Here is a 12,574-nt window from a genome sequence, read left to right as displayed (position 1 = left end):
TTATTCTATATAAACATCCAAAATAAATGGAATTTAGAAATCAATTTTATATATTTTTTCCCCAAAATTCGACTCTTGATCCATCAAAAATTTCTTTAATAAGATAGTTTATACATGAACTTGCAGGTTTTTTTTTTCCAAAAACAATTTTAATATTAAGAACTTTGAGTAATAGACAGAAATATGGCTCTTACCCTCATTTCAGTATAAAGAAAATGCCAACCTTTTAAGAGGTCTTGCCATGGAATGGTTTTAAAACTCCCCTGTTTTTTTGATTATTATAAGCTGCTGCTTAACCCTCATCTAAAATGCTCAGCCTAAAAGAGGAAAGCCTTGTTTCTCTTGACTATTCCTATTAACTTTATTCCCATTCATGAGGGCAGAGGTTATACTGAAAAATCAATTGACTCCATTCTTCCCTTTTCCTAGAAATCATGCTCTCCATTGTCAAAATGCCTGGAACAAAAAGCATGAGTGTAAGCTCCTAGGCCCCTCCCCCCCCATCTAGTCTTCCACTTAAATTACTCATGAAACTAGATGAGATCATCCTAATTACACTGAATACTGAAGGTCAGTGCACTAAATTAATGCATCAGAGTATTTCAAAGAAGTCTATGACCTCCCTCTTCCTTATTATAATTTGGTCAGTGAAAATGATTCTCTCCTCCTTACCTCCAATATATTCAATAGACATAAAGCAAAGAACAATTGAGAGTACTGAAACATGCTATTAAGTGCAGCTTAAAACTACTCTGTTCTAATTAATAGAACCAATTTGCACAATATGTAATCTTTTCAGTTTCTTAGTATGGCAAAATGGTCTTCAGTAAGCAGCTCTAATCTTCTCAAGCACAGAAAAAAAGCTGTTTTCTAACTCCATTTTCTTTTTAAAAGCAGGGGCTAAATGCCAACCAGTGTTTGGCATGTTAACTTCACTGGAGTCAAATCTGAAGTTCTGGCAAGAGGCTTGCTGCTGTTAGGCAGCCAGCCAATTCCACTAGGGACAAACATAACCAATATGTTGATATTGTGCAAGAGAGAAACTTAGAATTAAATAAGGATTGGGTACCCCCATCCACCAAATAGAGGTGGTTTTTAAACTAAAGATTAACCTTAAGTCCCATCCTTTCAATCAGTGAAGAGGCTTTGCTTTAGAAAAGGATCAATGAAAAGTTACCTTTGCATTTATTGGTTGTTTTGTCCAAAATTGCCTTTGTGGAGACAATTTTTCCATATCTGAAAGAAAAAAAGGAAAAGGTCAAAGTTACATTCATGGAATCCTTTAAAAACAACAAATCTCACTGAGCACATTTTTTCATAAGCAGGCAGATATTCTGAGATATTATTTACAAAATAGCTTTTTCTCAAGTGTAGAATTTGAGCTTAGTGACCTTAGAAAATCATGGAAAGACATATATGAAATAATGAAGAGTGAAAAGAGCAGAACCAAGAGAAGACTGTATAAAGTAAGAGCAACATTGTTTTAAGAATAATTTTGAGCAAATAAGTAAATTTTACTATTATAAATATCCAATTAAGAATAAAGGACATGTGAAAAATGCTATCTGCATCCAGAGAAAGAACTGATAAAATAGAAGTATATATAGAATAATTTATGTGTATACACACAGATATATCTATGTGTATCTAATCATTTCTAGGCAGCAAGGGGAATAAAAAGGAAAAAAAGAAATTTACATGATGACTTTATTATATATTTAAAAAAGAACAGCAAATTTTACATAATGAATTTTTAGTTCATGTAAAATCATCTTTTTTTATCATACTATGTTATTTAAATGCTTTATTCCATATTTTTTAATTAAAAAAAACCCCCAATAAAACTGTATATGCTGGCACACATCAACAATCCTTGCTGCTAGGGAAGTCTGCTTGGTATTAGTATGATAAACTCTCAGAAATAGGAGCCATCAGGTTACTTAAGGAAAGGTAAACCTGGTAGGAAGCAATTCAAAGCTTTAGTACTGGATCAGGTCCTGAACTTCCAGCCCGGGTCATATGGGGTACCCCACTCTCCAAAGAAAATAAATCACAGCTAAAATGAAATGAAATAGGTTGGCTTCAAATTTGAATTTCCAGTTTCTATTCTAGTTTTGAAGGAAGGGATGCTTTCTTTACCTGTCAATTCTGGGACAACAGCACAACATTTAAAGGGAACATAATCCTTTTCAAGATATTTTGTTCTAATGGTGCTGTCAAATTATACAGTCACATCTGAAGACAGGGCTGTAAAACTGTCTAGGGAATCAAACACTCTCCATATAGCCATTATGAAAAGGGTCTCCCCCCCCAAATATATTTATCTCATTGCTACAGCAGTTTATGAGGACAATTATAGACTAAGGGGTAGTAGTTGCCTATTTTTTTCATGTCTCACATACAAACAAAATTAAAACACTCCTAAATACTTAAACAAAGCCTAACTTTTTCCAGATACTCCCATAGCAGACTATTTAATTTTTTTAATAGCTTTTTATTTACAAGTTATATGTATGGGTAATTTTACAGCATTGACAATTGCCAAATCTTTTGTTACAATTTTTTCCTTCCTTCCCCCTACCGTCTCCCCCAGATGGCAGGATGACCAGTAGATGTTAAATATATTAAAGTATAAATTAGATACACAATAAGTATACATGACCAAACCATTACTTTGCTATACAAAAAGTATCAGACTCTGAAATATTGTACAATTAGCCTGTGAAGGAAATCAAAAATGCAGGTGGGCAAATTCAATTTGGGATTGGGAATTCAATGTAATGGTTCTTAGTCATCTCCCAGAGTTCTTTCGCTGGGCATAGCTGGTTCAGTTCATTACTGCTCCATTGGAAATGATATGGTTGATCTCATTGCTGAGGATGCCCAGGTTCATCAGGATTGATCATGATATAGTATTGTTTGTTGTTGAAGTATATAATGATCTCCTGGCTCTCCTCGTTTCACTCAGCAATAATATTCCATAATATTCATATGCCACAATTTATTCAGCCATTCTCCAATTGATGGGATCTACTCAGTTTCCAGTTTCTGGCCACTACAAAGAAGATTGCCACAAACATTCATGCACATACAGATCCCTTTGGGATATAAGCCCAGTAGTAGTAACACTGCTGGATCAAAGGGTATGGACAGTTTGATAACTTTTTGAGCATAGTTCCAAACTGCTTTCCAGAATGGTTGGATGTATTCACAACTCCACCAACAATGTATTAGTGTCCCTCTTTTCCCACATCCCCTCCAAGATTCCGCATTATCTTTCCCTGTCATTCTAGCCAGTCCATAGCAGATTATTTAAAACAGATCTTTCACATATAAAACAGAAAGAAGTAGTAGTAGATTTTGTAACATATTCTTAATGTAATCGGCAATTCAAATAGATCATTAAGAAATCATTCATTTCCCCAGTTCAATGAAAAATATTCAAATTCCTCAGTGTCATTTAAAAAAACAAACTATGGTTTGTTTCAAGATGAAATTCAAGAATGAAATTTTTAACATATATAGTCACCTTTAATTACTTTACTCCAAAGGACAAAGAGTCCAATCTAGAGAACAAATGCTATTACTGTGTAGTCTACAGACTGCTAATTGAGCAAAGATCACAAAAATTAAGAGCTAAAACTCAATAAATTCAATCCCTTAATTTTACAGAAGAAAAATTAGTGTTTTTAAAAACCATAACTTCTCCCAGAGGAAATATGGATATAGCCCTAGTATCTACATGAAATTCTTAAATAAAAATACATTTAAAGATATACATTGACAACATTAAAAAAAGGAAAGAAGTTTGAAACAGGTTACTGAGTGGTACAAAACGTATTAGATTTTCCAATTGATAAATGCTCAAAGGATATGAACAGACAATTTTCAGATGACGAAATTAAAGCCCTCTAGAGTCATATAAAAATGCTCTAAATCACTACTGTTAGAGCAATGCAAATTAAAACAACTGTGAGGTACCGCCTCACACCTCTCAAATTGGCTAAGATGATGGGAAAACATGAAAACATGTCAACATAATTACAAATGTTTGAGGGGGATGTAGGAAAACTGGCACAAGAATACATTGTTGGTGAAATTGTGAAATGACCAACCACTCTGTAGATCAATCAGAACTATGCCCAAAGGGCTATAAAACTGTGAATATCCTTTGATCCAGCTTTGCCACTACTGGGTCTAGGAGGGGAAAGGACCCACATGTGCAAAAATGTTTATAGCAGTTCTTTTTTGTGGTAGCAAAGAATTGGAAAAGTAGTAGATGCCCATCAATTGGGGAATGACTAAATAAGCTATGGTATATGAAAGTAATGGAATATTATTGTTCTATTAAAAAAAAATGAACAAGTTGATTTTAGAAAGGCCTAGAAAGATTTGCATGAAGATGCTGAGCAAAATAAGCAAAACCAGGAATACGTTGTGCACAATAACAGCAAGAATGTCTGTTGATCAACTATGAAAGATTTGGTTCTTCCTAGTTCAGCAATCTAAAGCAATCCCAATAGATTTTGGACAGAAAATGCCATTTGCATCCAGAAAAAGAATTATGGAGATTGTGAATCAACATATGCTATGTTATGTTCACTTCTTTTTTCTGTTTTTTTCCCCTCTCCTTTTATTCTGATTTTTTCCTCCCACATGATTCATAAAACAATGTGTATTAAAAATAAATATTTTTTAAAAAGCATTAGACTTACAAAGAGATTTAAGAGGCTATATGAATGAAAAATCAATATTTTGCTAAGAAATGATTATTTTGACCTATCAACAGGTTCTTCCTTCTTCCACGTTATTTTATTTCTATTTGAAATTAATATGACAATTAGATAGCCATTCAAAAGGCAATAGTTTTTAAAGTGCAATTCCTGTGAAAATTCCATGAATTCATATATACCACTGAACAAAAAATAATTTTATATACACACACACACACACACACACACACACACACACACACACACACATATATATAAATCAAACAATCAAACCCAAAAAGGGTAATTCACCTGAACACTCATCACCCATACCACAAAATTTCCATCAGGTTTCCATAACGTGTAGGTAAATTATTCAGATCATAAATGTTATGCATTATTTGGAAGCCAACATAACTGTATCCTTATACTACTCAACTGGACTTATCCATGCTTCACTCCCAGATCAGAATAAGGGAATAAGGAAGTAAAATCAATCTTTCATAACAAGCATTTATTAAGTATTTATTATGTGCTAGACACTATGTTCTTAAATGATGAATGACAAAGGCAAGGTAGGCAAACACTAACATTTCAACGACCATATCTTAGTCTATTTCAGGTTTTTCCAAAGTATTAGTCCACAACATCAGACTGCCAGGGTGGAGAGGGATCTCAGAACACATCAACTTTAACTCCTATAGAAAGGTGAATCTCTATGACAATTCTGAAAAGGGATTACTTGGCTTTAATTGAAGACTTCTTGGAAACAAGTTTGTATTCTTTCTACTTAGCTCAAACTGAAGCCATGTTTTATGGGGCAACTCAATGGCCAGTTTAGATGCTAAGAAATACTGAATGATAACTGCTTAATGATCATAACGTAAGTATTACACAAACTTAATATGAATTTAACTAAAACATAGTCCTTTTTATAATCAAGTCCTTTGTCCCAATTCTTATCCGATTTGTAGAATGGAATTCTAGTTAAACCAGTTTGACTTGATTCAGATGTTGAGACTAAAAAGCAATAAATGTGGATAAAGGGTGTTATTTACTGTGCTTAACTATGAAGAAAAAGCTCTGTTACCCTTAATTTTTCTTTAATATTTACTTTTTTATTCACTTTATATCACTTAAGATCTTTTCCTTAAAGGCAACATTAGCAGGTTTCATATATGTATGTATGTATGTATATTCTTTGGTTCCATTAAAAATTTTTTAGAACTGTCTCTAAAAATTGTGGCTTTCGGAGCGTTATGAAGGATCTTGTTTCATTCTTTGGCAGAGTTTGAAATAGGCAGGATTATGGTATATGGATGGAGAAATGAGTCTTTTTCATTTACAGGGAAAATGCTTTATCCCAAAACATAAGTAATGGGGAAATAACTATAATTAAACTACCTATGGCTCCATATTTTCCTTTTTCCCATACTCTTCAATGTGCTTCATTTTGTGCCATTTTACAAGTGTGTGTGTTCATGTGTCAGTTGTGTGAAAGTTTATAAAGTCAACATTAACTATCGCTGCAAACTGCAAACATCTAAATTCTGTAAACACCATTCTACCATTCAATTCTCTCAAGGTACCAACTAAAATAATTTCTAGAAAAGTTTCTCCATGTTTCTTTGAATATAAGGATTAGTTAGTTCTCTTAGGAAATAAGCTCTTTTAGTAATTTTTCTCTGACCTATCTAGTCATCAGTTAACAGAACTTCTAGAAAAAAAGTAAAACTCCAAGTGCTCTTGGAGATTCCTTATAGAATGACAGTTATAGTAATAGTATCGAATATCTTTAGTTATAAAGCAGATGTTTTCAATATATAAGCCAAATATTATATGTATATGTATATATACATATATCTTACTGCCCTCTGAGAATTTTCATTCAACCCCTAATGAAGTCAAGTAGTCCACTGATCTTTCCTCTGTTCTGATTCTACTCAACTAGTTTTCGTGAAATTCCCTCCTTTCTTTACTTTCATGATAATGATTCTTATACTTTATCAGTAAGGGTCCATGGGTCCTTATCCTTCCTCTGCAAGCAGAATGAACATCTCTTTTCCCAGAATCATCATTTAAGGAGGGAACCCAGGTCATTTCCCATTGGGCTCTACTTTCTGGGAGTCCTCCATCAAGTCTCCTTTGCCCTGTTTTGTTTTTTTTTTGTTGTTGTTCCCTTTTGTATGTTATCTCTTTCCATTCAATCTTAAGTTTCTTGAAGGCAGGGATTGTTTTTTTTACTTTTCATTGTTATCTCCAATTCTTAGCACAGTGCATGGAATATAGTAGGCATCAAATGTTTATAGACCAGCAGAGTTTTCCTACTTTCTGATTTGGTCCTTAGAGGTCTTCTAGCCTCCTCTTGACTTTTAATACCCCAAGGTTCTGTCTTGCCCTCTCTGCTCTCTTTTTCTCAAAGAGAACTCATATAATTTTAACTCTCACTCATTAACGAATTCCATATCTTTAGTTGAAGTTCTGTTCTCACACCGAGGCTCTACTCTCCTATTTCCAATGGCTCCCTTCTATATTTTTTAACTAGCTATCTCAAGTCAGCTCAAGCTTAACATGTGTAAAATAAATCCATTTTCTTCTTCCAAACCAGCTAATCTCATGGTTTTTACCTTTAAATCACAACACTATCAGAAGATTTAGGTTCATAACCAGTCTGTGACTTGGTAAATGACCACCTCTTTGGGTCTTAGATTTCTCAGGAAATGAATGGATTAGACTAGACCTCTTTAGTCCCTTTTAGTTCCAAATAAATGATCTTCTGAATTAAGCCTAACATATAATAAACACCTTGATTACGCCATAAAATATCCTTGTCCCAAAAAGAACATTAAAGCTGATACTAATTTAGAAAGACATTTCTAGAAAACCTCTTCTTATTTTCCATTTCTATTTAAAGTAGTGTGATACAATAGAAAGAATACTGTCTCTTAGGTTAAAAGATCTGGATTTTAATCTTGCCTCTAACACCACCTACATGGATAAGCAAATCACTTTATCTATATGGACTTCAATTTCCTCACCAATAAGAGAACAGTGTTGGAGTAGCTGGTCTTTGCCATCCCTTCCTGAAGACATTCTTAAATTTGAATCCTTATTGATTAATGATTTGGGCAGGACTAAGAAAAAAGAAGGCCCTAGACAGTCAAAGGGATATCTGTTAATTCTGGTTTGTCAGTTTTTGAGAGGGCTTTCTTCACCTCTTTTGTAATACCCCAAAATATGAAGACAAAAGGGTATAGAAGAAAGAGTACTGGATTTGGAGTCAAAAAGACTGAGTTTGAATCCTTTTCATTTATTACCTATTCGACCTCAGTTTTTCATTTGTAAAATGTAAAACCCAATACTCTCTCTTATCCCTTTGCCTCTCCCAAAATTATTCTAATACCAGTTTCAAAGTAAATTTTTAAAAATTTTTACCTACAATTGTGTCTTATGACTGTTTTAGACTTTAACTACTACAATTATAATTTGTGTAATCCTAGGCAAAGTATTTACCCTCTCTGAGCCTCAGTTTCCTAATCTGTATAATGGGTATAATGATTTTTACTAATGAGATAAAATAAAGTGCATCTTAACTCTTAAAAGCTAAATCATTACCTTTTAATAAAAGCTACATGGCCCACACTTTATTATGACAGAAACAAAGTAATAAGATATATGGTCCTTGCTTTCATGGGGATAATCTGTACCTCCATTTCCTCATTTGTACTTTCTGTACTAGTAATAATTATAGTACCTACAAATTGCTGTAAAGTTCAAATAACAAAATATGTATCAAAACTTTAAAGTATTATATAAATTCTGGTTATTATTTATTATAGGAGGAAAGTCAGAAAAATAGTATGTAACAAGTATAAGACTCAAAGGTAATTTAAGTAGCAGAGAGCTTTACTGGAGTAGAGAATCCATATAGGAAGTACAATAAAAGAGAGCTAAAAAGACAGGTTAAGGTGAGATTATGAAGGGTTTTAAATGCCAAGTGAAGAAGGTAGACTTTTATGGTGGTTGTCATTGGAGGTTATTTCAGTAAGGGAATAGCTTCATTAAAGCAATCTTTTGTGAAAATTAATCAGGTGGTCTCTTGCAATTGAATAGAAAGAGTAGCCAAATTTTATTTTCCTGTGCTTGCTTTAAATCAAGCACTGACAATAAGATTTCTAAAACTTAAATCAAGTGATAAGAGGAGTTGGGGAATGACAGGTTGTCAAGAGCAGAAGGGATTTAGGAATCCCTTAAAGATAAAGTAAGTACCTCTTTTAACCAACCCTGGATGCTTAATTCTATGTCAGAGAATAAAATTCTACTTTTATTATTCTCTGTTTTGTGTAATGATGGGAGGTGCAGGAAGAGGTGATGGGGAGAGAACAAGTGAAGACAGACAAACACAATTCTGTTTTCTGCAATGTTAACAAAAGGCTTTTCCATCTCTGTTATAAGAACAACAGTCTGCCTATTTGAGATGACCTACCACAAGCTATGACATCTGCTAGGTCGTCTAGCACTTTAATGGCTTCAGTTGCCTTACAATCTGCAGACTAATTAAAATAAATTATGCAATTTAAAAGTAAAAAATCTTCATTAATTGGAAAATGGTTTATTTTTAAAATATTAACCACAATGTATCATAAGGCAAGTGTGTCAAGAAAAATACATATATCAGCATCCCTAATGTTGAGAATTTTAAGATAAGCACTTTCTGTCAGGATGCCAAAAATTGGCAGTTCTACTACAAATTTAAGAATAAATAACCTTTTGTTACTACTCTTAGAAGCTTCCCTGCTAATTCTAAAAATGTATCTTTCGAAGAGAAGGAGAGGTGGGGGAAAGAAAGAGAGAAAGAGAGAGAGAGAGACAGACAGACAGACAGACAGAGAGATATTGGCAGCTTCATTACAAACACTGGCTGATAAAACAGTGCTTGCTCTCTGCCCATTCATTTCATGTATTACTCTGAACTAAATAATTCATATCAGAATGAACATCAAAAGCTACTTCAATTAAAAATGGCAAACATGCATTTTATTCTATTTCATGCTCCATATGAGAAACTCACAATTCCCTCTCCCTCCCTCAATCCCCCTTTTAAAGACATCTGGAAAGCTTTGATTTATTGGACAGACTTGATTTTATATTTTAGCACCACCAGCTTATTGCAAATGGCAATCAACTGAGAGTAGATTTACATCATTCTATAGCCTCAGAGAGAGTAGGACATTGAGGGTCATTTACATTATCTTATGGCAATATATTTGCTACAAGTCAGCACAGAGAAGCAGTTATACTCTCACAGATGGCCCTGCCCAAACTAATGCTTTTAGTATTAACATACCAGAGAGAAAGAATACACAGTGAACATATAATCTAGAAGTTTATCAGTAAAATGTACAATCCAGTATGAAATTAACCTCCAGACAAATCATGTGTAGACCTTAGACAATGACAGTTTTATTAAGATGAATAAATATCGTGGTGTCCTCTGAAATTATCTTATTTAATAGCTCTCTCACCTTACCCCTCTTGCCTATTCTTACACTCATGTTTACTTAATATCATTAAAACATTTCCTTTCACTCAGAAGAATTGAATTTTTAAAACCTTCTTCAACCAATTAATCTAAGCATGGAACTAAGTTATAAATAATTTTTAGTTAAATGCAGACTATATAATTTTTGCTACTTCTGTCCAGCATCAAGTGAATGAGTCGATAATTTTAATGCTTCTTTTTAATCACATTTTGGGTAGGAGAAAAATTTATTCAGTAGAATTAGTTTTTTGTCTTAGGAAAGCAAATGGCTTTACCTCCTTGTTCTCTCAAATCAAATTTACCAGAAAATAAAAATAAACCTAGGAAACCTCAGATTTAAGCAAGAAACTAAACAATAATAGAAATCTGACATTTTTTTAAATGTGGAAATTTAATGAAGCAATTTATTAAGCTCCAAAATTAAAGCCATAAATGACCAACTCATTTGAAACAAGTACCTACTCATGATAGTAAAGTAAAAGGAAACAAAACTGAAATGTTATCTGAAGCTATAAAAACTAAGATATGTAGAACATCTTGAAAACTTTTATTAATTCTATTAGGAAAAAAAAAAAGAGAAGGCAATTAAGATGTTTTGAAGCTCCAATACTAATTATTGGGTGTGTGTATGAGTGTATACGCACACATATGTATATATGTATGTATGTATATATATATACACACATACACACATAATTACTGTGTGGGGGGTTACTTATATTGATTTACAAACATGGCTCACCATATTCACAAAAGCATTACTGGCCATAAATTCTGATTTTGCTATAATCTTCAAGATGAAATTCAAGGAATAGATTTATAAGAGAAACTACATTCATTTGCTTACTCTAGCCATACGCAAGTTTAGGATGTGATAACAATTTTCTTTTTTTTAAATAATTATAACTTTTTATTGACAGAACCCATGCCTGGGTAATTTTTTACAACATTATCCCTTGCATTCACTTCTGTTCCGACTTTTCCCCTCCCTCCCTCCACCCCCTCCCCCAGATGGCAAGCAGTCCTATTTGTATAAATTAAAGTTAATATAAGTTAAATATGTCACAGTATATCCTAGGCACAATATATGTGTGCAGAACTGAACAGTTCTCTTGTTGCACAGGAAGAATTGGATTCAGAAGGTAAAAATAACCTGGGAAAAAAAAAAAACAAAAATGTAAGCAGTTTACATTCATTGCCCAGTGTTCTTTCTTTGGGTGTAGCTGCTTCTGTTCATCATTGATCAACTGAAACTGAGTTAGATCTTCTCTTTGTCAAAGAAATCCACTTCCATCAGAATCCATCCTCATACAGTATCATTGTTGAAGTATATAATGATCTCCTGGTTCTGCTCATTTCACTCAGCATCAGTTCATTTAAGTCTCTCCAAGCCTCTCTGTATTCATCCTGCTGGTCATTTCTTACAGAACAATAATATTCCATAACATTCATATACCACAATTTACCCAACCATTCTCCAATTGATGGGCATGTGATAACAATTTTCACACACATTTCTAAATCTAAGTACTTAGTTCAAAAACTATTTATGACTACAGCTCTAACTGTAAACAAGTATCACTGGAAAAGACTAAAATGAGATTTGATGGTTTAACCCCATAAACAAAGCTCTGTTTATACAATGTAAATAAATACAGAAATTTATTCTAAGGGTATCAGAAAGGCTCAATAAAAGGACAAACACTAGACTCCAAAATGGGAGAATATAACTAAAAAATGTGAGCTTTTTCCCCATATAAAATATTAAAATAATCTCTAACAATTCTAATGCCCAATCTCACACATTTACCATTTATTTTTAATTCCAAATACTACACCGGCACAATAATTAGCATGCTAAAAACTACACAACTGTATGTCTGAACACACAATCCACATGAAGCAACAAAATTCAGTATACAAAGAGAACTAGAAATGTCTCACACCTCTACTCTAGGGCAGCTAAGACAAGTTTAACCAGCCATTATGGAATACTTTGGGTGTCACAATGTCACCTAGGCATTTCCTCTCATCCTGACACTAGGACTATTTGATTGCTTCAATAAATTCAAACCACTCCTTTAGATTACTTAATCAGCCTTGCATATTGCTAAATACTACAGTAAGACAAATAATACATCTAGAGTTAGGAAGTACAGACTATGCACATTAGCAAAACAACTACTGGTCAGATAGTGCAAAGTCATATAGTAAAAAGATCAACAATCTGAATTTGTTGTTACCTTTTCTTTTAAACTAGACTTATGATTTCAATTGTGTAATGAGGCCTCAGTTAGAAAGTCCACTAATCAGTATAGAT

General features: G+C 33.3%; 1 protein-coding gene across 4 annotated transcripts in view; it reads right to left on the bottom strand.

The window, feature by feature from the left end:
* RBMS1 (RNA binding motif single stranded interacting protein 1) overlaps positions 1–12,574 on the bottom strand; it is a 240,379-nt gene that overhangs the window by 71,622 nt on the left and 156,183 nt on the right. For all 4 annotated transcript variants that reach the window (XM_023499239.2, XM_031960588.1, XM_031960587.1 and 1 more), the window contains exon 3: positions 1,178–1,236. In XM_023499239.2, coding sequence (XP_023355007.1) covers positions 1,178–1,236 — 59 coding nt within the window. The remainder of the gene's footprint in view (positions 1–1,177; positions 1,237–12,574) is intronic.

This window comes from Sarcophilus harrisii, chromosome 3 (assembly GCF_902635505.1).
Source record: "Sarcophilus harrisii chromosome 3, mSarHar1.11, whole genome shotgun sequence".
Lineage (NCBI taxonomy): Eukaryota > Metazoa > Chordata > Mammalia > Dasyuromorphia > Dasyuridae > Sarcophilus > Sarcophilus harrisii.
Note: the sequence above shows the minus strand (reverse complement) of the source record. Positions and strands in the feature narration are given on the sequence as shown.